The following is a 27,074-nucleotide window of genomic DNA, read 5'->3' as shown; positions in this document are numbered from 1 at the left end:
TAAACAAGTAATTCTGTTGTGAATGGGAGGTTGTGCATCTCTGATCTCTGTCCCATTTTTTCTCATAGTATGCCATATTTTTCCACATTTTGGAAAGTAGCTTTTGTTGAGTAGACACTAGTATTGCCAATTTCTCAAATTTTGTCAATTCCATTTAAACATTACAGTCTCTTGAGATTCTTTTGATATAGCTTCATCCATATATACATATACATACACACACATACATATATACATATACATATTTAAATATATATATACATATACATACACACACATACATATATACATATATATACATATACATACACACACATACATATACACACACACACACACACACACACATATACAGGGAGAGCATTCCTACCATGACATAGATGTTCACTAAGAAGGGATTTTTAGAAATTCAACCCCTAAGGGGGTCAAAAGGGGTAAAACGTCCTCAGCCCATTGCTTCCTATGTGGTTGCCAGGCTGCTGCCTCCTTGCACCCCCCACTCTCTGATTGGTCAGCTGCAGAGGTTAAAAAACCAGTTACAGGACACTGGAGAGAGCTAATGACAGTAGAGGAAATCAGGAATGGCCAACCTCCTGTGAGGCGCATAAGTGCTGCTGGGTGGGGGGAGATTTTGGAGAAGATCTTAATTTTTATCATGGCCATTCTTTCCAGCCCTAAGTTTTAATATTTTCTAAAGTATAAAAATTGTGTTGATTTACTGTATTGATGCTAGTGATATCACCAGCCTATCTAAATTTTTGAAGCACAACTCCCAAATAAGTTGCTTACTTGGAACTCCATTGAGAATTTGTCATGTTACCAATTAATACTTTTTGGTATACCACCAAACCAATATTGAACTGTGCAGATTTCCCTAACTTTATTTTATAATCTGATTTAGAGCTAAATGCTGTAAATAGCCATACCACATTGGCATAAATTATTGCCATACAGAAAATATTTGCTTGTTGTTTTTCTTTCTTTAATGCCATGGATTTTCTCATCCGTCTTGGCCCTGAGTTCAAGCACTTTGAGAGATTGATAAAAAAGGAAGCAATAGGCATCCTTGCCCTGCACCTCTAGAGAAGATAACTTTTGTACAGATATATCTAATAACTAATATTAAGTAATATTTTGCCTGTTGAGAAACTATATATTAGATTAATCAGTTCCACAATATGATCACAGAAACCAAATAGTTGTAATTTTTCCTTCAAAAATTCACTCAGTCCTGTCAAAGGCATCTTCTTCAATATAGAAGCTGCTGGAAGTTTTTGTTTCTTTGTTAATCCAGTAACATTTACCATTTTGCTAATGTTTCCAAAAAGCTACCTTCTCCTCAAAAACCCTGTCCTTCCAACATATACTTTCATTATTCATTCAGTTCAAATCTTATAACCTGAGCCCACTTGCGGGGAGGGCGGGCTATAAATTTGAAAAAATAAAATAAATAACCAGCATTTAATAAAGATAAAGGTAATCTGATCCTGAATTTTCCATACTTTGCTTCCTTATAGATTAGTAAATCCAATCAAGATGCTGGAATCTTCTCTGCTTTCTTATGTGTTTCCTGTTGCTAGCCAATGGCCAGACCAGTGGTTTCAGAGGCTTATTTCCATATTAATAAGATACTCTTTGTCTATCATGAAGACCTAGCAACTGGTTCACATTCATTAACTTTAAATGTTTCTTTTGTAGTGTTTCTTCTGTCTACTGAGTTACCCTTGTTTATAACATAGTTCTACCTTAACTAGCTCAGCCAGAGGCTTTTAATGAATCCCTTTCCCTTTTCCCCATGTAATACATATAATTTTTATCCCCATTTATTGAATTCTATAATGTTTTCGTTGAAGGATATTCCTTCAAAAACAAAACTTTGAAGTAACATAGCTAAACAGACATTTTAATCCAAAATTTACAGACCCTTGCATGGAATTTTTAAAGAAATGCTCCCTGAAAGTAAACATGTGAAACTTGTACCACTGTAATACATAAAAAGACTGAATCATTTAAATTACTTAATTCACACTTTGATTCACAGTGTAGTTCATATTCAGATTTCTTTGTACTGTATATTCCCAGTAATTTTTTATAAAGGATTGGAATATAATGACAAACACACTCTGTCTTTAGGCTAACTGGATGGCCTTGGGCTGGTCACATGCTCTCAACCTAATCTACTTTCCAGGGTTGTTGTGATGACAAACTGGAGGGGGGAATAATATATACTACACCAAACTCCTAAACTATCGGTCAAGTCCATTTTGAACATTATAGTCCACTTGGACACATACAAATTCAAAATGTGTAAGCATGTTCAAAATTTGTGTGAGCATGAAAGTATTGCAGTGAAATGTGCTGGGTGAACTAATCGCAAGTGAATGAAACAACATAATGAAGTGCATTTTTTTGCACCAAAATTCCTGAAAATTGGACGTTTTCCTGTAAATGCTTGACCATCAATTACTGCTGCATTTGTTCTTTCGACACACCACATTCTACATATTTGAAAGAGATTTTGAGCTTCTAAATGAAACCTTAATGACTGCAACAAGAATGAGCACACATTTTACAGGAGTAGAATAAATTTGTAGGGGTGTGACCCTTCTCCCATAAATAATTTTTAATGGCCATAAATATGTTTCTACATACATAATGACTTTCCAACATTTCTACAGAATTCATGACTGATGCAACCCTAGTGTGCCCTGATTTGGCATGGATTGACTGAGCTGGCAAAACACTAAGTATTGGCAGAAATGGACTTATAAGCTTCTTAAGCTTGGTAACCCTGTTGTTCAGCCATAAGTGTACCACCCATCAATATATTTATTTATAAATGCCTTCTGTTATAAATTTCAAATCCGCTTGCATCAGCCAAAAATTATAACAGTAAATAGTAAAACCTTGAAAACATGCCTGATGTAATATACTCCACCACACTGATGTATTTTGTTCTCAGCATGTCCAAATCTGTGAATGCTTCAGTGCAGAAACTGGAGACATAAGCAGACAAGACAAATCTTTCTACAAATCTGAAAAACACCCCAGGTTTGCAGAAAAACCTATATATACATTGAGGAGGTAAACTCCCCCCCCCCAAAAATAGAAGCAGCGCACCTGTAGCTTTAAGAAACAAATGCCCTCAGTGGCCATAGCTTGGCATCCTCAACAATATTACCTGCCTTCACACCTTGGTTTCTTTACTGTGAGGATAAAATGGAGGAGAGGAGAATAATGTAAGCTGCTTTGACTTCCCATTGTGGAGAAAGGCAGGGTATAAATGAAGTGAATAAATGTAGTTGAAAGTTGGAGGCAAACAAAAGGTAGTTTGGTCGGTAGGAAGAAGAGGAAGCAGGGAAATGTGGGGTTATAGGGGTTTCCAGGAGTAGGGGAAGGGGATATGGGGAAATGAGGTGCCCGCTGCAAGGTCTTGTGGGTTCCCCCACCAACAATTGGGCCCAGCCCACTGGCTAGCATCATACACCAAATTTTCTCATGTAGAATCTGGCAGCAGGAGGGAAGGAAGGAAAGCTGAAAATGGGGGGAATAAAGTTAGGTTGACTGATGGGTAGGAAGGAGAGATAGGAGTAGGAAAAGGGGAGAAGGTATAGGGGCTTTCGGGAAAGGGAAATTTTTTTTTAAATAGGAAATAGTGGGGAGGATGAGATGCCTCCACAAGTCCTCGTGAGTCCCCAGTTTATACCCATATATTTTAACACGTCCAGTAAACTAAAAAAACCCAGCCTGCATCACAGTAGAATATTACAAAACAGCAATAATGCTAGGTACCAAAAAAAATTAACTTTATAAATATTAATTCTAGAACCAGGAAACCTGGTATAATTAGCAGTAATAGATCAATAGTAAACACAATTATCAACAGCAAGATAAAGTGAGTAATACAGATTAAAACATCAAGAGAAGCAACAAAAGCCTTCCAGAATAAATTCTTAACCCTGTGTTCAGAAGGTCAGGATTGAAAAGGTTTTTGGGGGGGCAGAAGATTCTGTTGCCTGAGGTTCACAGCAGGAAAAGCTGAATAACTTGCCAATGTGACTTCATCTAATACAAGTACGTGAGGTATGACATTAGAAGCTGATTTCAAATCATCAACAAGCTTATATGAGTAGATGTGGCCCTCTAAGTACTCTGACCCTAAACTGTTCAGGGCTTTGAAGGTCAGTACGAGATCTTTGGATTGAGCCTGGAAACTAATTGACAAACAGTCAGCTTTTGCAAGTGTGCTTGTGACACAAAACAAGACACAGAAACTGAACTTTGAAACTTATTACTGTATGGAACAAATATTACAGGAAGAGAATGACGGCGCTATTAACTGGCTAGCTGGAGATTGCTAATAAGGGAATCAGCTAGAAAGTGGGGTAAATGTGGCTAAATAAAAAATCCAGCTGTGTCTTTAACTTATCTCTTGCATCCATGTGTTAAGTATTGACTGACTTGTATATTATAAAGAAACAAGGGGGGACCCGCGATCCTCGCGGGGGGGGAGAAGAGCTCCGTCTCCTCCATCCCCCCTTGATTTCCCTGAGGCTGCGGCGGCGAGGCCGGTCATCCCCCCTGCCCGCCCGGCTCCGAGGAGGAGGAGGAGGAGGCGCGGCGGCGAGGCCAGCTACAGAGCGTTCCCTGCGCATGCGCAGGGGACGCTCTGTCACTTTCGGGGGGATTTAAACATCCCCCCCAAAAAAATTCAACTTTTTTATTTTTGTGCACACGTGGGGACTGGCCCACGTGTGCACAGACCTCCCCCGGCCCCCCAGCTGCCCCCGGAGCGCTGATTTAGCGATCCGCACTCCGGGGGCAACTTCGCTATTAGATATATAGATTTTGCCTATTTTGCACTGACTGTCCATCAATCTCATTTGGGTGACTTAATTCTAGAGTTAGGAGATAGGGAGAGAAGTATCTCTTTCTGTATACCACATTTGTTTTGCATGAAGAAACAAATGGCAAGCTGAGCCATAGCTCTAGATGTCCAAAATTGCCCCATTTAGTGGTCTCTTGCTCTCTTAAACTACAATGGGTCCTAGTTATTACAAAACACTGGTGGAACTCCTTAACGGCTGTGGCGGCGGCGAGGCCCGGCTTCCCCCCTCCCTCCCTCCCTCCCTGCCCGCCCGTCCGCCCAGCCTCCCCGGTTTCCCCGCCAGCCGGCTCCGGGGAGGCGGCGGCAGCGGCGAGGCCCGGCTTCCTCCCCCCCGTCGCCTGCCAGCCCGCCGGCTGGCTCCGAGGTGGCGGCGGCGTTGCAGAGCGTCTCCTGCGCATGCGCAGGAGACGCTCTTGCACTTTCGGGGGGATTTAAACATCCCCCCGAATTTTTTTTTAACTTTTTGCATTTTTGTGCACACGTGGGGACTGGCCCACGTGTGCACAAACCTCCCCCTCCCCCCCACCTGCCCCCTCCGTGCTGATTTAGCGATCCGCACGGAGGGGGCAAGTTGGCTATTAGATATATAGATACTTTAAAAAAAAAAACCTTGATTTTGCATTCTACATAAATATCTCATATTTTTTCCAGTATCCAGACGTGGTTGCATTGAAATACGTAGGTTTATTGGTAGCAGTTAATTTTGTAAAACGTATTTTTAAAATGGAAGGCATGCTAATGCAAAATTTTCTATTTAGTTGTATTCTACATGGCTTAAAATAGAGGCTTCCTCCCTCAGTAGTATATGAAATTGCAAGAGCTTTTATTATTCTTTTAAGTATATTTGAGACATTACTGTGGTCATATGCATATTTCATAAAGCTGAAAACAAATGATTCACTCATGACTCAGTTTCATACCTTTTCGTTTGTATGTGTAGTGAACACCTAATACTAACAGTGAGCCATAGCATTGCTGCTGTTATGGGGGAGGGAGCATTGTAGTGGTAGATGATGAAACCGAAGGATATTCATTTAGTAAAGTGCCATAGTAGCAATAATTATCCTTTGTAAACTGACCTGAGCCTGCTTTGGTGGGGAGGGCGGGGTATAAATCAAATAAATAAATAAATAAGGGTTTGTTATGTTTTTTGCCTTTACAGATGACCATGGATGAAAAATATGTAAACAGCATTTGGGATCTCCTAAAAAATGCTATCCAAGAAATTCAACGTAAGAACAACAGTGGTCTCAGTTTTGAGGAACTGTATAGGAATGCATATACCATGGTATTACACAAACATGGAGAGAAACTCTACACTGGACTACGAGAAGTGGTTACTGAGCATCTCATAAACAAGGTATTTGAAGAAAAGTTGAAAGCACATAGCTAATACTTTAGAAGAAAAAGATGCCTACTTGAGTCATGTGGTTGCCCATAGAGATTTATATGCCCAGTCTTGGTTAGTGTGAATTCCAATGCTTTCATTGTTAGCAAAAATTCTAAATTGGTACTCTCATTATGACTCTTTCCTTTATATATGGCAAAACTATATTATACATATTTTTATAAGGTGCTTTAATTAACAGAGTATTTCATAGTCTTTGTGGTATTAAAGGTTGCTAATAATGACAACATAGGAAGCTGACAACTTTTGGTCAAATTAATATTTAAAAATTGATCTACAGGTTTCATATGCAGCCTGTATCCTGAAATTACTTACCCTTTTGATGCTAGTTTTGTAGTGTTAGTAGGAGTACAGGATGAATGAATAACACAGTAAGACTTACAGCCGGATCATAGAGTCTCTTTGCCAGCGGGCTTTTGTTCATGCTAGGAACCTGACCAAGGATGTTGTATTGATATAACTGAGAGTGTAATGGAGAACAAGAATCTAGTTGACACACCACTGCTGCTGTCTCCAAACTATCATGGTCAATTTGTGGCTGGTTAGAATGCTTTCCTGGTTTGCCACCATTTTGCTTTTGAAATGTGGTATAGTGGCTATTTGTTCCAGTTTTCCAAGGACTTCTCTGTGTGTTAGATGACCATCTGCTACTAAAGGGCACATACTCAAGGATACTATGACTGGCTGTAGTTATTTTAAGGAGTAGCTCAGTATATTAAACCTGTGAATAGGCATAAAGAGACAAACTTGGTATTCACCCCATTGAGAGGGTAGAGGTCAGCCATGTATTTAATGGTACTGGAATAAATTTCAGGTAGCCAAATTGTACAGAATCTGTAACGGTATTGACAAGTGTGGAATTTGAGAGTCTAGAACAGACTTGGAAATTCTGCACTTACTATTTGCTGCTTAACCTTTTTTATTGGAATGGGCATGCTGTGACATGCTACATTAGTGCTTCTCTGTTAGCTGGTCATTTGTACATATTATCTCTCTATATTATAAAGCTAATTTGGGGTGACCACGCTCGATGCGCTCCCTCAGCCATAGGCTGAGGCAGCCGCCACTCATGCAGGGGACGCTGGCCACAGTCTCTGCCCCCATCCACAGAGGCGCCGCCGGAGTGAACGTGCCCTGCAATTCGAAGAGAGAGCTGCTTTGGCATGGCCACGCTCGATGTGCTTCCTCAGCCGTAGCCTGAGCCAGCCACCACTCACGCTGGGGACGCTGGCCCCTGGCCATGGTCTCTGACGCCCGCCCACAGATGCGGCGCCAGGGTGAACGTGCCCCACAATTCAAAGACACCATGGTGGAGTCTCGCCGGCCACCCAAACAGCCGCCGTGTCCATCTTCTCCCGAGTGCCCATAGCCAGCTGGGCTGTTCGCAGCCCAATGACGTGCGTTGCTGCCCGGCCTCCGTGCGATCTGACGACGGGCGTCCCGGCCGCTCCAGCGGGGGTGTGTGTCACTCCGATCCTCCTGCTGCCCTCACCTGAGCCCAGCTACAGGCTCCCGGCTGCCCTGCACCTGGACAACGGCTGCACCGCCCACTCCAGCGTGCGGGGGCCGCCTCCGGCTGTGCCTGATCCTGCCGCTGCCACCCACATGCAGCTGGCTGGCCTCTCACTGGGCGGGGGCCGGTGCGCCGCTGGCCCTGAGGCTGCTGGAGGTCACCCAGCCACTCCCTGCCCCCCCCCACTCCAGGGGGAGAGATCGGGAGACTGGGGGTGTCTCTGTCGTGCCATGCTAGGGCTCGTTGTCTTCTTCCACAACGGGCTTTGCTCCTTGTCCACATATAAAGACATATGTTTGGCTTTTACTTTTCAGTTGTTCTAAAAGGCAGTGACAATATACACAGTAAGGCACAGGTTCAGTTTGCAGATAATAGTCTGGCACAGTTATTAAAGTTGCTATACATGAATCTCTGCTTTTAATTTTAAGTAAGGAATTCATTTTAAGAATATGAAATTGGTATTGTTTTGGTTTTTTATACTGTAGCACAGGTATTGCTTTTCAGTAATCTTCATTATTGTTTTCTGACTATCTTCTCTCACTTGCTAACACTTTAAGAAGAAATTTAGTCAATACATAAAAAAGTGAGCACACGACAACAAGCTGTTCTTTTTCAAGCTGGTTAGTGGTAATTAAATTAATTCATAATTGTATCTACCAACTTATATGTCACTTATAAGCAGTGGATTCAAAAATAAAAATAGTAATTTGAAATTTGTGTGCAAAATTAACATGCTAAAGTGCATTCTTTTCTCATTTGGAGTCTAATTTAGACTGAAGAGCTAGCTGAGTAACTGATACTTAGTATGTGTCAAGAATAGGGTAGCTTTCCTTTTTATACACTTTGCTGTACAATGTAGAGTGCATTCTACTAAGCTCTTTGTTCTGTGAATTGTCCTTGCTATGGAAAGAGTAGGTGGAGATGTGGTATATAGTATATATGGAGGAGCTTTCTATAAAATGCCATGTTGCATACATTCTACCTTTTCTTCCTTGCATAGAACAGGTAACACCTTCATTTGTCTGTGGCAAGAGGCTGGCATGTGAGATCAAACACATTTAGCAGTAGTTACATCAGTTGCCAGCTTTTCTTGGCAGAAGCAAATAGTCCCCACATATGTGAAAGTAAAGAAACAGAGGCTTTACATTATAGTTACCTGTCTGACTTCCTCTGGCCCCGGTCACACGGCAAAGTTGCCGCAGGAGAGGCACGGATGGTGGGCTGATTATCCGGATGCGATCACACCCCAACATCTGGGAAGTGGAGCGCACCCATGGCTTACCGCCGACAATGTGAGTTAAAAAACTAGTACCTCTAAGGTAAACGTTTGCCACGGGCTGCCTCCAGACGCCCGTGGTGTGATCGCGCCGGCGTGCGGCATTCCCCTCTGGTCCCTCATTTACCCGCCGGTGCCGAGGGAAGGACTGGTGGTGTGCCGCCGGCGCATCTGATCGCGTAATCACGGATCAAACTGGGCCGGGGCAATCCCTCCCCCCCCCCCCCCCGCAATATCCAGCCCGTGTGACCGGGGCCAGAGTTAACTTTTCGTAACAAAAGTGCTCTTGGTATGAACAGGGCTTTCTTTGTAGAAAAAGCCCAGCAGGAACTCATTAGCATACTAGACCACACCCGACAGCAGAAACTAATTAGCATATTAGGCCACACCCCATGCCTTCCCTTGGCTTGTCCAGGTGCCCCGCGGCTGCGGGGAGCCCGGGCAAGCTGATCCTTGAACAGGCTGGGGAAGGCACAGGGAGGTATTTAAATGCCTCCCCGATCCTTCCAGGGGCCCCCTGGCCCGCCCGCCTCAGAGTCGCTGGGGGGGTGTCGCTCTCCAGGCCTTCCCTCTGTAGCCACAAATGCAGAGGTTTTGGCTGTAGTGGGCGTGGCCAACTCTGAAGCCAGCAAGAACTCCATTCCTGTGCGTTCCTGCCCCAAAATAGCCCTGGGTAAGAAGCTGTGTGCATCAGGAACAAAAAAAGAAGAAAAGCAACCTCAAAACTCTCTTGACTGACCTTTCTGAGCAGCCCCATTTACCCTAGAGTTTAAATAGGAGTAATATCCTGAGTTGTCGGTTCATGTGAGAATCACAGGAGAGACACCTGGCTGTTCTCCTTCCCAAGGTCCCTGTGTTTACCACAGTGACTATGGCTACCTGCACAGTAGAAAATAGAAGTACTCTGGGATACCAACATTTGATGCTTACTGGAAATAGTGCAGGAGAGTTCAATTTGATATGAGCACAAATTCAAAGCAGTGACAGCTTCTGAATTTTGATGTTGGTGGGGCTTCAGTTCCTTTTCTAAAATTTTGTCTTCCCTACATTCTCTTTATATAAATATTGCAGAAATAAGCCAGAAATAAGTTGGAGCCACTTTGTGACTAATGTGTTTGCCCTTGATCTTTGTGAAGCACCTTTGTATTCTGGTGATCTAGGTATAGAGTTCAGATGTGAGAGAGGAAATGGAAGATACTTCCTCTCTGCAAAATCAGTCAATTAAAATAGCAGTCTATTTAAACAACAATATTCTCTTTCACTTTCCAGCTCCATATCGCAACTCAAATATGTAGTTCCCAGTGGGCAGAGTATATGTCCAGTGTCAATGCAGACAGATTCTGTCCAACACAGGAGAGAAGACAACGCTCTGAATGGGAGCAAGATAATTTAAAAAAAGAAAGGACTAGATAGGCATGAAAAATGGGAGGAAAGATAGATTTCAGGAAAGTTTAACAGATATACCTTTCAGTAGTTGATCTCCCTGCATGTAAGAGATTATACTCTGCTTGTATAGAGATTACACTCAAATTTTGAAATATAATGCACGCACTCTAAGGGGCAAGTCATTGGGATTGTCTCATCTCAGGGTGGAGCTCAGTGAAACAAAGCAATTTAATGAGGTTTCTAGGAACCCCAGCATTGAAAGCACATCCCAGCCTGACATCTGTAGCACATCTGTAGAAAGAAGTTGTCTTGTTTGTTTATTTAGCTTATTTATAGTTTGCCTTTCTCACTGGGACTCAAGGCAGATTACGGAGTACAGAGGGAGAGGGAGTGAATATAGTATAAATTGAATGGATAGTGTAATAGGAATAAGAATGCAAAACTGAACAAAGCAAGCAACAGTTTGACCATACTGAACAATGCAATTGAATAATGCAAAAGGACTAGGTATACAAAATTAAATGATTGTGTGAGGAGCAAACTGCTCAGGATTGGCAGAGTGTGAGCAGTGCAGGATGTGTGATATGAAGATATGGGCAATGGCATTGCCTTCCTCCCCATTCAGACTATTCCATCCCAATACCGATTAATTGCATTACAAGAATGTCCTGAACATTACTGTTTTGCACATTTTGCAGAACGACAATAGTGTGGGAGCCTTCCTGACCTCCTCAGGCAGGCTATTCCAAAAGGTGGAAGCCACCACAGACAATACGCATGGATGGGCAGTCACTGAGCTTACCAGTTTATACGAGGAACCTTTAAAGGGTTCTATGCAGACAACTTTGCTGCCATGGCAGAGCGTAGTAGAGGCGGTCCTGCAGTTATGTGGGTCCTAGGCCATGAAGGGCCCTGTCTGCAAACTCCCTTACTCCTCCATCACTGTTCAAGTGGAAGAGAAGGACAGCAGTATGAGTGGGAAACAGCGAGTTCAGTGACTGTTTTCTTCAGTTTCATTGTGTGGCTGACAGGATGAACAGAACCATTCAGTTCATAGTAGAGAGGCTGCCCTGCATCAGAGATAGAAGGCCTACTTATGGGCCACTTCCCCCCCCCCCCCGTGTGGTTAATTGTGTATCAGTTGCCCAAGGCATGGATTCAAGGCAGGAAAAATCTTTTCAGTGCCTCTTATAAATGGTGATGTGCATGTGGATTTCCTGAAATGCAACTCTGACATCTTCCTGTGGGTGTTATACTGGGGCAGGCAAAGGTTGCCATGCAGTATCACCTGAGCTCAAAGGTAATTCTGTAGCGTCTGAGATGACATCATAAATGCATAGTGTATCTAAGTAGTGAGTGGTATACTTGTTAAAATGTAAAATAAACACATTTCTTGTTTCACCACTGGGAGCATATATGTGCAGGACACAGCCTGGTAGAGTGCTTTGACAAGTTAGGGAAATACTTGCCCATTCTTTTGTTAAGCATCTTCACAATGTTGGCAATGCATTTATTTTATGTACATCTTTTATGCCCCACTTTTCTCCCCAATGGGGACCCCAAGTGGCTTTCAACATTCTTGCTCCTCCATTTTATCCTCAGAACACCTCTGTGAGTTACATTAGGCTGAGTGTGTTTGACTGGCTCAAGGTGATCTGGCAAACACCCATGGGGGGGATGTGAACCTGAGGCTCCCATATCCTAGACAGACACTCTAACCAGTGCACCACTCTGGCAAACACTTTGGGCCTCCCTTCCCTGAGTTTTAATTCCTTGAAGGACGGAAAAAACAACCTTGAGAAAATTCATTTTGGCATACCCCATACCTGTGACAGGATGTCAGATACAGGAAATGCACCCCAACAGCTAATTTATGGAGATGTTTGTGAGGTTGTTGATAAACTCTACAAGCAGTCTGTTTAACTGTAGTTGAAACTATAGCAAAGCAATATGCATGAAGTAGAAACTTCAAAGCATACTGACCTTTTAATAATCTATGTTGAGAAAGTTGTAACTTGAAGTCTTCCTGTTCTGTTGCAGGTGCGAGAAGATGTGTTAAACTCATTAAATAACAACTTCCTCCAAACATTAAACCAAGCATGGAATGATCATCAGACAGCTATGGTGATGATTAGAGACATTCTGATGTATATGGTGGGTAATGTCTGGTATTGTAAATTATTCTAAAGCTAGAATTATTCCGCCTCAACAAAAAGCTCAGAGTCCTTCATGTTGACAGAATATTAAATGTGAGATGCTGAAATTTTTCAACTTTATACATGAGTTCCATATCTGTATCTCTGTCAGCATCTACCTTTCTCCATTCCACTGGTACAGGTGAAAGAAGTGCCATTGGAAAACTAAGGTGGGAGAGAAATTAATAACCTATGTTTTCTTATCTTCTTAGAAGTGGGAAACAATCGTGCATATCAACCAGTTTTTGGCACCCCCCCTGCATAATATGTTACATTAGGCATGTGGTGAAGGTGAAGAAGTTTGGTTTGTTCCTCAGTTTGAAAAACTGATGTTGGCCAAATACCTGTACCAAGGATTAATCTACTGAAGAAGTTTCTTTTGGTGCAGTGGTGGTAGTCCTTGTTTCTATTCCTACATCACTGGGATATGCTCTTCCATATTTCTTCTCTTTATCAAACATTTTTGAGAGGTCCTGATGTTATCCTAACTTACTGGAGCCTTCTGCTATTTTGCCTTTCCAGCTTGCTTTGTGGTTTGTTCTGCTGTACTGTAGAGGACAGAGATTCAAGTTCCATTAACATTCATTAATGAAAATAACTGCATTGAAGCACTAGCAAACCTTCAAATGCTAAAAGGAATCTTGCAAAGCAAAGTTCAAGCTTTGGGGAGGGGATAAAGTGCTCTGCCCCCCCATTGTTTCTTGAGTATTGGAAGCAGATTTGTGGACCACAGTGCACTAACTGAGGCATACTGATCATAGTTAAGAGTAAGTTTACTTCCAATCAGGGAGGCCTCAGTTTGGTGTAGTGGTTAAGTGCGCGGACTCTAATCTGGGAGAACCGGGTTTGATTCCCCCACTCCTCCACTTGCACCTGCTGATGTGACCTTGGGTCAATCACAAGCTCTGGCACAGCTGTCCTTGAAAAAGAGCAGTTTCTGTCAGAGCTCTCTCAGCCCTCACCCACCTCACAGGGTGTCTGTTGTGGGGAGGGGAAGGGAAAGGAGTTTGTAAGCCGCTCTGAGACTCCAAGTGAAGGGCAGGGTATAAATCCAATCTCCTCCTCCTCCTCCTCCTCTTCCTCTTCCTCCTCCTCCTCTTCCTCTTCCTCTTCTTCCTCTTCCTCCTCTTCCTCCTCTTCCTCCTCTTCTTCCTCCTCTTCCTCCTCTTCCTCCTCTTCCTCTTCCTCCTCTTCCTCTTCCTCCTCTTCCTCTTCCTCCTCTTCCTCCTCTTCCTCCTCCTCCTCTTCCTCCTCCTCCTCTTCTTCCTCTTCCTCCTCTTCTTCCTCTTCTTCCTCTTCCTCTGACTATTCAGATAACTCAGTAATTCAGATTGCTTGAAAAACAGCAGGAACAGATGTGCCCTAAGTTTACTTTATTTAAATATTTATATCCCACCTGTGTCCCTGACAGGTTTTCAGTAAGAGAACATTGAGCAGCAGTTGGAACAAGAGCACTGGGGAGACTTTTCCATCACTGTGCCATCCCTTCCCAGTGCCTTTCTAAAAAAAATCTTACTTATTGCAATAAGATTTTTAAGGAAAGCACTGTGGTGGGGTGGTACAATGATGGTAACAGTTTTCCTAGTGTTTTTGTTCCAACTGCTGCTCTTTAGAAGTTCTGTGCTGGCCATGAGAAAAATAGCCCTGTCCCTAAAGTGTGCTACCTAGCAACCAAGGCCAGGTAGCACATGTTCTTTTCTCTAAAGGGGATGAAGTTTTTCTTCACCAAGGCAGATGAAAGGGTGGCTCTTCCTTGCAGTGGTGGTGAATAAAATACTGAGATTGGGGTGGGTGAGTGTGATGTGACCAATCCCTTCTCTGTCTTTAAGATTGTCAATCAATGGCTGATGCTCATACCTACAGTGTTATTAGATCTCTGATCTCATTTAGCTTCCCATGGCTGATAGAGGCCCTACATTTATTTGGTGAGTTCATTTGATCCCCCACTCAGAGTCCTTAGGGGTACAATATTCTCTTGTTCCATGTTATCCATTGTTATCAATTATATTTTTTCTTGCCCTTCTCCCAAAGAGCCACATGATTCTCCTTTCTCTGTTATCCTCACAACATCATTCTAGGTTGCGTGACTGGGTCACAGTCACCCAGTGACATTCCTTGAAGAGTGGGGGTATACTCACAGAATCTGCTATCCATAAATTTAAGTGGGTGGGTGTAATTCTGTCACTGGGGTAAGGAACATTGTAGATGAGATACCAGCTGTGTTGCTGAATCAATCAGTAGTTAAGGGAGTTGAACACTCACATCTATGTGTCTGCTTTTCTGATTAAAGGGTAAATATATTCCAACCAGGTGAATTATTCAGTTCTTTTGAAGGTATTCTAGATTATGCAAAATACTTTGATTCATCATCTAATAAACTGGATTATTAAATGCAGGGAAACAAATTTAACATTCTGGCATTACCTTGTGGAGGTTTTTTTTTAAAAAAAAATAAAGTTCCTTTCTGCTCAGTATAGGTGGTACCTAATATTTATTTTACATTTTTATCTTTCCTTTCTACCAAAGAACTCAGGGCAGCATGCTTCTTCATTTTTCCTATACAACAGCCCTGTGAGGTAGGCAAGCCTAAGGGCTAAACTGGATGAGACACTGGGAGCTCCATGCGTGAGTTTCCATTTGTGTATTTTGCCTTCATAAATAACAGTGCATGGAACTCCAGTTCAGACTGGGACTGTGAGAGGAAGGGGTATTGAAGCTTTTACCTCACGCTATTTTGCCAACCATAAATGGCCCTTTGGATCTGCCTGTGTCAGGTCATGTATGTTTACCCAATCAGAGCAATTCGCAGCTCTGCTTGACCATTCCAGGTCAGGAAAACAGTGTGGAGGGAAAGAAACCTCATTCCCCTATGCTACAGTCCCAGTCCAAATCGGTGTCCTCAGGGTCCACTTTTTAAAAGAAAAAATGCTTGGGATTCTTAGTGCGTCATCTGGTGTTGTATTAAAACACATTGTTCAGGACCACCCAATGAGCTTTGTAAGCTGATAAACTCAGCTCTGCCCAGTCAAAAGTTACATCAATCCACTACATAACCCTAGCTCATAATGTAGGGAACAGAATTACATGTAAAGAACATCCAAGTAAGTCCTTGTCAAGACCCAGATCTGGGTCTTTCTGAACTACTGCCCCTCTTACAGACTAGTAGTGTTCAGTCAAGTGGGTCCCTGAAGCTGTGTGCACACAAGAAACCAGACTTTTTCTAAAAAGAATAGGAAAAAAGTTTATTAAATAACAAACAAAAAAAGGAGGAATACCATTTGGCAACACAGTCTGCTCAGTTAAATAGCACAAAACAATAAAAGCTGACTTTTCTGATTTGCCCATTGATACCTGACAGTAGATGGCACAGTCACAGAATTCCAGAATCCAAAAAACCAGAGGCTTAAGCGTTCTTGTACAATTCAGCATAGTCCAGGCTTATGTTCAGCAAAATCAACAAGTCAGCAGTCCCTTTTCCTTAATCTCTAGCTCAATTATACCTTTTGGCCCTCTGGTGTTTGGTGATGCTCCACATCCAGTCAGGGCTCACATTCATAGGAACTCTCTGGAAGATTGCAACATCACTCCCCCCCTTCCACTTTATGGACTGCAAGTCCTCAGGAGAAACTAATTGCCACATTCTTGGCATCCGCCTTGAAGGAGATAGGAGCCTGTGGACAAGATGGATTAATTACGAACACCTGCAAAGATGGAATAGGTCCGCTAATATTCACATTAACCCTTGGGAGGAGACAGGGTGTTTTGCCTTACAGTCCTTTTGCTTCAGTATTTGAATGCTACGAACAGATGTTGCAGCTGACATGCTTTTTTTCATTTAGGAAATTTGTAATGTTTTTTCTAGCTATATCTGAATACAGTACTCTGGTTTGCATTGGCATATTTCATCTGCCGTTGTACTCATAAGAACATAAGAGAAGCCAATGTTGGATCAGGCCAATGGCCCATCTAGTCCAACACTCTGTCACACAGTGGCCAAAAATACCAGGGGCCATCAGGAGGTCCAGCAGTGGGGCCAGGACACTAGAAGCCCTCCCACTGTTCCCCCCTTCCCCCAAGCACCAAGAATACAGTACATCACTTGCCCCAGCCTGAGAGTTCCTATCTATACCTTGAGGGTAATAGCCACTGATGGACTTCTGCTCCATATGCTTATCTAATTCCCACTTGAAGCTGTCCATGCTTGTAGCCACCGCCACTTCCTGTGGCAGTGATTTCCATGTGTTAATCGCTCTTTGGGTGAAGAAGTACTTCCTTTTATCTGTTCTAATCTGACTGCTCAGCAATTTCATTGAATGCCCACGAGTTTTTGTATTGTGAGAAAGGGAGAAAAGTACTTCTTTCTCAACCTGCTCTATCCCATGCATAATCTTATAAACCTCAATCATGTCACCCCTCAGCCATCGTTTCTCCAAGCTAAAGAGCCCCAAGCGTTTTAACCTTTCTTCATAGGGAAAATGTTCCAACCCTTTGATCATTCTCGTTGCCCTTTTCTGCACTTCTTCCATTGCTATAATATCCTTTTTGAGATGTGGTGACCAGAACTGTACACAGTATTCCAAATGAGGTCGCACCATTGATTTATACAGCGGCATTGTGATACCAGCTGATTTGTTTTCAATTCCCTTCCTAATAATCCCCAGTCTGGATGTTATAGGACATGACAAGAATGTTAGGCAGAACTATGGTGGACTCCATGAGGTCTCCCTAGAAATGACTGTCCTACGGTTTGTAACGTAGTGACATACTGAGAGTTTTGGTTGATGTTGATCACATTTCTGTTGCCTGGCTAATTTCACTCAGAACTATTCAGGATACCATTTAAGGTTATTGCATGAATCACCTTCCCCCTACAGATGAGCAACAAAACTCAGGAGACAATTGGTTGCCTGTCTGCAGCTGAGCTTCAGTTTTACTGTTAATTACTCTAAGCATTCCACAATGAAGGATACATCTGCCCATCAATCACCAATTTTGACATTTATTTCCTTCACTATGTGAAGGAAATTAAACCCTGGAATTAAACCCAAGCAAACGGTAACCATATAAACTAAGCTTGTTATTCCTGTTTGATCCTTGAATCTATTAAACATCTTCATTATGTTGTATGTTAACTCACTGCTCACCTTCTACCTATATGTATGGACTGGTAACTTCTGTTTCATTGTATCTGAAGAAATGTGCATGAAAGCTTATACCTTGAATAAAACTTTGCTGGTCTCAGAGGTGCCACTGGACTGAAAATTTCTTCTGCTGCTTCAGACCAACATGACTACCCACCTGAATCTGTCTTTCAAATGATAAGGGTGTGGTTGTGTAGATATCAAAGCCTGAGTGTGTTTCTCTTACACATAACTATCAAGGCAAAAAATAATAATAACCAGAGTTGTCTCCAGTAATCATGATGCATAAACATTTATGTCACTTGCCACAAAATAATTATCATTAATACAGTTATCAAGTTTCAGTTTAAGAACACTGTACAAAATTAAATTTTCTTTAAAAAACTCTCCTATACTAGATACATGTATTACTGTTAATCCTGCTGTGTTTTATTTAACCAAAGTACTACATTTATACTGCAGCCAGGTTTGTTAGGGAGGAGAGTGGGGATGCCCCCCCTTCGCGAAATCTCTGTTTAGGCAGTTTGATGCATCCTTTAGATCAGTGGTACTCTGACTTGTGGACAGCCAAATTTGTAACTGCCATCTGTTGTGGGCCATCCTCCCTCACATTATTCTTGCCCAGCAATACCCAAGAGACAGTGGAGAATCTGTGTGTGAGTGAGAGAGAGAGTTTCCCTCCCTTCTGGTCTTATTCAGGTAAATAAAGGTCTTGCCCTTTTGCTGTCCACAATTTGAGACATGGATAAAGGCTGTATGTACGTATGTGAGCTGCTACACATACCCTTTTCCCTACCAGCGAATTAACCTTAGCCAATCAAGAGTTGTGGGTCTATATGTGGACAAGCAGCCAGGTGCCCTGGGTGAGAGCATGGAATACATAATGAGATATTTGTTTACTAACGTACAACTCTGTTAACTAGGAGGAGCACCGGAAGGACTATCAGAACATAACTGAGGTGTCACAGAATTAAGAAAAAGAAATAAAATATGTGGCTAACTAAGTTGTACACGTTACTGATATTACCTTGACAGTCCTTTCAGAGGAACAGATGCAATTCCTGCTGGAACTTTGAAACAGGAGCTGAGTTTCTCTGTGACCTGTCCCATGTGTGCTGTCCCACACCTTTCCCCAATCGTGCCAGGGTGCATGTCCTTTTACTGCCTTTAACTCAGGATATTCTAATAGCAATCTATGGCTGAGGTCACACAGAGCATTAGCCACGCTACAGAGACAGAAGATAGGCGGATTTTCCGGGTGCGATCATACCGCAACATCTGGGAAGCGTAGAGCTCCCGTGGCTAACCCGAGGCTTCCCGCCGAAGATGCGGCGTAAAAAACTAGTACCTCCGAGATACTAGTTTCCGGAAACCGCAGGGCAAGGGTGGGCATCTGATCACGTTTCCGGTGGTAGTTCGTGGCATCCGGCGCCCCCATGTCCCGTCGCAAAAAGGTTCCCCCCCCCCCGAAGTCCCCACGGGATACGCACACACACCCAATGGCACATGCACACACTTCTGTTTTAAAAAACCCACAACCCCGTTTGCCACGGCAGCGGCGCCTAACCATTGCTGCTGTGATCGCGCTGCTTCTTTGCGGCGCCGCAGGATTGTCGTGTGATCGGCACCTCCCCCCAAACCACGGGACGTCGGCGGGACGTGTGATCCGGCAGCCACGCGTTAGTTTGCTCCAGGGCAAACAGCCACGCTTCCCCCCCACATTTTCCAGCCCGTGTGACTGGGACCTATGTTGCTTTTTCTTGTGAAGTGGGCACATAGTCATCTGCATCCTGCCCATTGGGGGGCCATTGCCTCTTGTACTTTAATCAAGGTATTCTGCATTCGTTTATCATAACACCATCAACGGAAAGAGCTATATTCCCTGTATGCCACACCACTGAACGCACATGTGCTATAATATGCCATATAACTATTGATATTAAATATATGACTATAATCTTCTTAATTAGATTATTTCTGAGTATATACAGTTGTCTCTCCCCACCATTACTGAACCTTAGCCAGCCCTTTGTATTTGGAGTGAGAGGAAGGGCTTTATTTCTCTTCCCAGAATTAGGGACAAGGCTCCTGGGCAAAGTTTTCTCTAAGCTGTGGAGTCTTGTGAGCAAAAATTCTACTTTGTGAGCTACTACCATTAAAGTTGTGAGTGAGCGATTTGGCTACTGCATAAATTAGTTTGCTCTGGAGCCATCCTTCCTGAGCTAAGACAAAAATGTGTGAGCTGGAGACTAAAAAGCTGTGAGCTAGCGTACACTAACTCAGCTTAGAGGGAACACTGCTCCTGAGTGAACTCACCACTTGGAAGTGTTTAAAGAGACTGCAAGCCCTTTAAATGCCTTCGGAGTTCACTCGCCTTGGAGTCATGCATCTTGGAGAAAGCATTTAAAAGGACCGCAATGGAGGCTGTCATGCGACTTGGAGAAGGCATTTAAACGGACTGCAATGGAGGCTAGGGGATGGAAACAATCGAGGATGGGAGCACCTTCTTCTGGGGCCCACAGAATTGGACCCCGGTCCAGTCTTTTTGAAACTAGGGTTTTTTTCCGAGGAAGTGCTAACCAGTTTCTGACCAGTGCTTGGAAGAGCCATAGATGGCATGTCAAAGGTCTGCAATCCAAGCCACTGAGTATCCAGATTATCTTTGAAACTATGCGGTTATGTGAAATATAACTTTCTTTATATTTTCTCCTTAATGTTAGGACCGTGTATATGTACAACAAAATAATGTGGAGAACGTCTACAATCTGGGATTAATAATCTTTCGGGATCAAGTTGTACGTTATGGGTGTATTAGGGATCATCTACGGCAGACATTGTTGGATATGATTGCAAGGGAGCGGAAAGGAGAAGTTGTAGACAGGTAAGACAACAAAATTGTTACTGTCATGGCTACTGTATTCCTGAATTCCTGTTGCTTCTTTGTGGTTATTGATCTTGTACTGCTGAATCTAGATCTTTTGCCATTACAGATTTTTATATGTGTAGCTTTGCTTGTTGTTGGCTATTTTCAGGTCAAACTAAAGCTTTATTTTCCCTGGCCTACAGTTTGCCCAGTTTAAAGATTATTACATTAAGACTCCATACATCTGATTTGTGTCATTCTCCCCATCCTAGGGCACTAAGTTTTCCTCCAGCCTAAACAATCCTTTGGTTGTAAACAATTTGTCCATACTGCTAAATTTGCAAGACATTGCTATTTATTTCAAAAATGTGTATTTTCTACTTCATATAAAGTGGCTTCTAACAATGATAAAATATAAAATAAAGCAAACAGTAAAACATAATGCAGCATAGCAAAAGTACACTAATTCAACAATAACAGTCACTTAAATAGCCAAATAAATGTAATTAACTCTCTGAAAGAACCAGTGACAGAAACTATTATTGTGTGACTTCAGTAACTGGTAGTAGCTGTTAATATTTTGTCACTGTTTGAAAACTGTAAAAAATACTTCGCCATCATCACACTGGCGTATCTTAGTGTTTGTGTAATTTTGTGACATAAAAAATGAACACACATTTGATATCCCCAGATTGTGTAGTTCCTTATTCAGGTTTCCTATTTTATCATAACAGATGTTTCATAGGCAAAATGTAATAGGATTAGATCCTATCAGCATTTCTGCTAGCACAATAGGGGGAAAGACCCATCTTTATTCCCAAAAAGGCTATGCCAGGGATCTCGTGTGGACAAAAAGCCTGAATCACGGAGGGGAAATGAAGCATGACTGCCTCTCTTCAGTCTTCACACTAGCACCAACAGAAAAGATGAATCCAGACAATGCAGACAAAACTTTGTTACCTGGCACTTTATTATCTTGAATGCTCAGTTAACCAAACATCACATAGAGGACAATCTCATCCCCCTCAGCCACCAGACCCAAGAGAGAGCTGCCATGGTCATGGCATCAAAATGATGGAACCCCTTCCCCATTCTATCACCCTCTTCTGCCAGAGGGTGAAGGCATTTTGTTTCATCCTCCATTCCCTCAGTGGACCCCTCCTTCCCACCCGCCATTTTAATTTCTGTCTTTTCATTTTATATATTATTTTAATTTGGACTTTAATTGGTTTTACGTTATACTTTTATAAAGCTCTGTTTTTAATTATTAGCCACCTTGATGGCCCTGATGGGCCAGAAAGCTGGGATATACATTTTGTAAATGGAATAATAAATTCTGCTGTCTCTTGCTGGGCTTCTGCCAGCTGAAGTTGCCAGCTGTGTTATCCCTTGGTGTTCTTTCCTCCTTGGCCTGCCTCAATCTGCTGGAAGTCAGCTCTGTCAGAGGACTCCTGGGCAGTAGGCCCATTTATCTTCCCATTCCATTGGATGGCTCCATAGCTTGTGGGAAGTGGAAGGATTCCAAAAGTCATGGGGGCTGTCACCAAGGTATTCTCATTGAGGTTGGATTGCTCACTGCATGTTCTTCTGAGTAGGGAGCAGGACAGAGCAATATGCTTGAGAATCTAGCATATTGGATGAACCAGCAACTCCCATTTACCATGAGTGCCAGGCAATGTTCCCTCTAAGCTGTGGAGTCTTGTGAGCAAAAATTCTACTTTGTGAGCTATTGGCATTAAAGTTGTGAGCGAGCGATTTGGCTACTGCATAAATTAGTTTGCTCTGGAGCCATCCTTCCTGAGCGAAGACAGAAATGTGTGAGCCAGAGGCTAAAAACCTGTGAGCTAGCTCACACTAACTCAGCTTAGAGGGAACACTGGTGCCAGGTACTTATTTGATTGCTGTTGACTAAGCGTACTAATTTATAACCAGACAGGTAATGTACTTTTTCATTCTGTCTGGTTAGATACAGAGGGAGTAATTGTAGAAAGTACTGGATTTCTCTTTGTGTGTGTCTTTGTATATCTGTACTGAAGACATTGAGCAGGACCATTTATGTGTGGATTAAGTGCCCCAAATTTTCCAGAAGCATAATCTAGTTGTTGTTGGGCAGATTGTTGCTTTTCGTGTAATAGAAAGTAAATGTGTCTGCTGTCTGCTGGTAGCTTATCACATTTTTATCCTGTCCTTCCTCCAGTGTTCTCAGTTGTGCATATGGTTCTCTCTGCCTATTATATCCTCTAAGCAGCCCTGTGATGCTGAGGCTGTGGCTGGGTGATAAAAAATCATAATTAAATTGCTGAAGAATGTAATATAGAGGTACAGTATCACTCAAACGGGCTCAGTGAACAGTCCTGTAGCTAGAACTGGATCCCAAACAGATGACTCCCTGAGCCAAGCTTCCTGTGTTTTTTCTCCCATCAGTACTTTCCTTTAAACAGTAAACCAGTCTTCAGCTCTTTGAGCATAACCTGTCAATGCATGCAAACACTAGTGGTCCTGAATAGAGATGTACAATTCCATCTGCCTCAAGACATTCCCCATCAGCTTATCTGTTGGAACCCAGAGGGGCATTGTGATATGTTTGTCTCTCTCTCAAATGGCACGGCTCCTAGCTAACCACACTGAACTGCAAAGCAGAATTTCCCCCCCTTTAATAAATTTGTATAATTTATTTATTTAACCATACATACATTCTTTAGATTCTCCTCATCTCTCCCTTATAATAAAGCAGTAGTGGGGACCAACGTTCTAAAATGCCCGCCTTTAGTGTTTGGGTGGAAGACCTGCCACTCAGAAGACACTGGCTGGGTTGACTGGCTGCTTTGTGCAGTCCCGCCCAGCGTTTCAAGGTCTTTTGCATATGGAAGCTGATTGGACTTCACTCCATTCCACACCTCAAACTCCCCCCCCCCGCAAGGGAATTTTCAGTTGCATATGGAAACTACTTTAACATACCTCATAGGGTAGTTGTGCGGATCATATGGGGGAGAGGAGAATGATGTCAGCTGCTTTGGTTACCACTGCAGGGAAAGGCTGCCCTTTCCCTAGGCAGAGGCTGGATGTGTGTGTGTGTAAAACTTAAGACAGACAGGCAGATAAAGGTTGGCTGATGGTTGCCAACTCCAGGTTGGAACTCCAGGACATAGGGTTGCCAACTCCAGGTTGGAAACTTCCAGGATATTTTAGGGATGAAGCCTGCTGAGGGTGGAATCTGAGGAGGAGGAGGAAGAGGGGGACCTCAGACAGATACAATGCCATACTGCCCACACTCCAGACAAGCTGTTGCCAGTCTCCAGGTGACAGCTGGAGAGATCTTAAAGCTTTGGTGCTACTTCAAAGTTCCCCAGGAGCCCAAAACAGAGTAGTGTTTTGGAAAATCTTTAGGAATTGTTTGGTGCATTTACGATGGGGCTCCTGGGGAACTATTGTTGCCAATCTTGGCCCAGCAGCCATCAAACCATTCTCTTCAACCCCCTGCTGTGCAGCTGACTTTCCCCTAGGGTTGCCAATCTCCAGGTGGGACCTGGAGATCTCCCACTGTTACAATTGATCTCCAGATGACAGAGATCAGTTCCCCTGGAGAAAATGGATGCTTTGGAGGGTAGACCCTATGACATTATACCTGCTGAGTCCTTCCGCTCCGCCCAATGCTGCCCTCTACAGAATCCACCCCCCAAACCTCCAGGTATTTCCCTCCTTAGAGCTGGCAACCCTACATTCCCCTCAGTGCCTGTTGGTAGGCAACTAAGCTTGGTCCTGTCACCTACTTTGGCCTTTGGGAGAAAACACATTGGGGCCAGTCCTGATAGGGTTGCCAACTCCAGATGGGAAATTCCTGGAGATTTGAGGGATGGAGCCTGAAGAGGGTGAGGTTTGAGGAGGGGTGGGACCTCAGACAGGTACAATGCCATAGACTCCACCCTCCAAACCAGTCAGTCCCTCATAGGGAACCATTGTTGCCAATCTCCAGGTGAGGGCTGGAGAGCACTCAGAATTACAACTGCTCTGCAGAAGGGAGGGCAGAAGTCAGCTGAAGTCAAAGGGGCAGATAATGGTTAGCTGGGAAGGAGATGGGGTTGCCAACTACATGCTGACAAATTCCTGGGGATTTGAGGGGTGGAGCCTGGAGAGGGTGGGGTTTGCGGAGGGGTGGGACCTCAGACAGGTAGAATGCCATAGACTGCACCCTCCAAACCAGCCATTTTGTCCTGGGTAACAATTGCTGCCAATGTCCAGGTGAGGGCTACAGATCACTCACAATTACAACTGCTCTTCAGGTAGCAGAGATCAGTTCCTCTGGAGAAAACAGTGGACTCTGTCATTATACCCTGCTGAGGTCACCACGGCAAATTGACACTGTTTGCCCAAAGCCAGAGCACTGCCCCAGAGCCTCTTTCTAGATCTCGTTGTATTGCTTTCACAACGGGCTTTACTGCTAGTGTATGATATGGCTGTAAGGGCACGTCTAGCTACAGATCTGTATCCTTATTGATTGTGTGTGTGGAAAGCTGCTGTTGCACCTCAACCATAATACCAGCACTTTCTGGGCATTCCAAGTGTCATACTGTCTCTTAGTGATTGATCTAAACTCTGTAAAGTCAGTCAGTGTTATCTTCATGTTGGAGAGTGAAGCTGAATGAGAACAGTTTGCTGAAATCTACCTAGAGCAATCATGGCAGATGAGAGAGTTGAACCAAGCTAATGGTTCCCGTAGCCCCTATATTACATTGGTTCTCTTAATTGTTGCAGTTGAAAATCACAACAGTTATCAAATCCAGATTGGCAGGTTACATCCTGTCAGTGTACAGAGTTCTTTATTACACTCTGCAAATGCCCTGCCAAGATAGTGCCTCTTGAAAACCAGTGGTGGTATACACTTCTGTATCTACATTAAAGTGTGCCAATCTAAGGCTGTGGTCACACACACTAAATAATCCACTTTTAATCCACTTTCAATGCAGTTTCCAACTGGATTTTACTGTGTGGACTGGCAGAATCCAATTTGAAAGTGCATGGAAAGTGGATTGAAAGTGGATTATTTAGTGTGTGTGATCACAGCCTATGAGACTCCCTTGTGAAGGTGTATTACTGAAATAACAGCCATGTGGATACTTAGGGTTTCTCTTTGGTTGAATTTTAATAACACACAAACCACTAAGTCACAGTGCTGTGTGGTATAAATGCTACCTCTGGCATTCAAAACTAGGCTCAGCCTTTAGACTTTAAGAAAAAGAGAAGTTTGTTTATTCTTTTCTGAATATTCTTTTCTGAATCAGAAGGTTGTTTATATATTCCAGGTCCAGTGGGGAATTTTCCCAGCCAATAATCACTATATATTTTAGCTAAAACTTTATTTAAAAGTAATTAACTAAACGTGAGAATATAAAATACAGGAATATTGTACACACACAAATCACACTGGCATATCAAGTCAAGTCAGCCTTTATTGGCATAAATTATCAGTACCGTTTATACATTTTAAAACCAGTTAAAACTCATATATACAATTCTAGAAGAACCTTTGGCGCAGCTTTAAAGCCAAGCAGAGAAACTTAGCCACCTTCTCTGTGATGTCTGGACTCAGATCTCTTAAAAGTCTATTCACCTTAAGTGCATCAGAGCAAGCACCCATGCTGGTTAAAAGAGAGTGTAAGTAAGTGATTCTTAGGTCCGTATACAAATTGCAGTGCAGGAGAACATAAGTGACAGATTCCACACATTTCGCTCTACAGGGGCAGTATCTGGCCAGATGAGAAACCTTGTTAAATCTGCCAAATAAAATGACGGATGGCATAGCATTACATCTGGCCAGGGTGAATGCTCTACGTTGTTCAGGGACCTGCAGAGAGGATAGATATGAAGCCATCAGTCCTGTTATAAGGGGAATCTCAAAATTCAAGGGGGAGCAGGTTAGGGGTGTGCAAAAAAAAAAAAATCGGTAAAATTCGGATTCGGGTTTATTGAACCCGAATTTTTTCGGGAAACCCGAAAAAACCCAAATTTCTATACCGGTAAACCATAGATATCCGAAAATTTTCGGAAATTTGTTTGCACTGATACAACTCCCTCCCCGTTTAACGAGATAACTGGATAATTGGCCGGCGTTTTCAGCACCTTACCTGGCCAAAGGCCTCCCAATGCAAACAGAACCAACAAGCCCAAAAGACCTATGCAGAACCAGGAAATCCCAGCAGAAGCAAGGGACAATATGGCAAGCCTAACACAACAAATGTCAAACCAGAGAATCCAACACAAACCACAAACCCAATCCAAGCTAATTTTGTGCAAAGAACACAATGTTGCAAGACCAACAAAACCAATTTCAAAGGACAGGCCCTGAGCCAAACTAACCTGGCAAACTGATACCAAGGCCTGGCAAGAAGACACTGACACAAACAGTA

At 43.0% G+C, this 27,074-nt stretch overlaps 1 protein-coding gene across 1 annotated transcript in view; it reads left to right on the top strand.

The window, feature by feature from the left end:
• CUL3 (cullin 3) overlaps nucleotides 1-27,074 on the top strand; it is a 93,278-nt gene that overhangs the window by 26,551 nt on the left and 39,653 nt on the right. The window contains exons 2-4 of the mRNA XM_015411998.1: nucleotides 6,051-6,248; nucleotides 12,512-12,625; nucleotides 20,528-20,688. Coding sequence (XP_015267484.1) covers nucleotides 6,051-6,248; nucleotides 12,512-12,625; nucleotides 20,528-20,688 — 473 coding nt within the window. The remainder of the gene's footprint in view (nucleotides 1-6,050; nucleotides 6,249-12,511; nucleotides 12,626-20,527; nucleotides 20,689-27,074) is intronic.

This window comes from Gekko japonicus, unplaced genomic scaffold, assembly GCF_001447785.1.
Source record: "Gekko japonicus isolate JY-2015 unplaced genomic scaffold, Gekko_japonicus_V1.1 scaffold825, whole genome shotgun sequence".
In the NCBI taxonomy this organism is placed as follows: domain Eukaryota; kingdom Metazoa; phylum Chordata; class Lepidosauria; order Squamata; family Gekkonidae; genus Gekko; species Gekko japonicus.
Note: the sequence above shows the minus strand (reverse complement) of the source record. Positions and strands in the feature narration are given on the sequence as shown.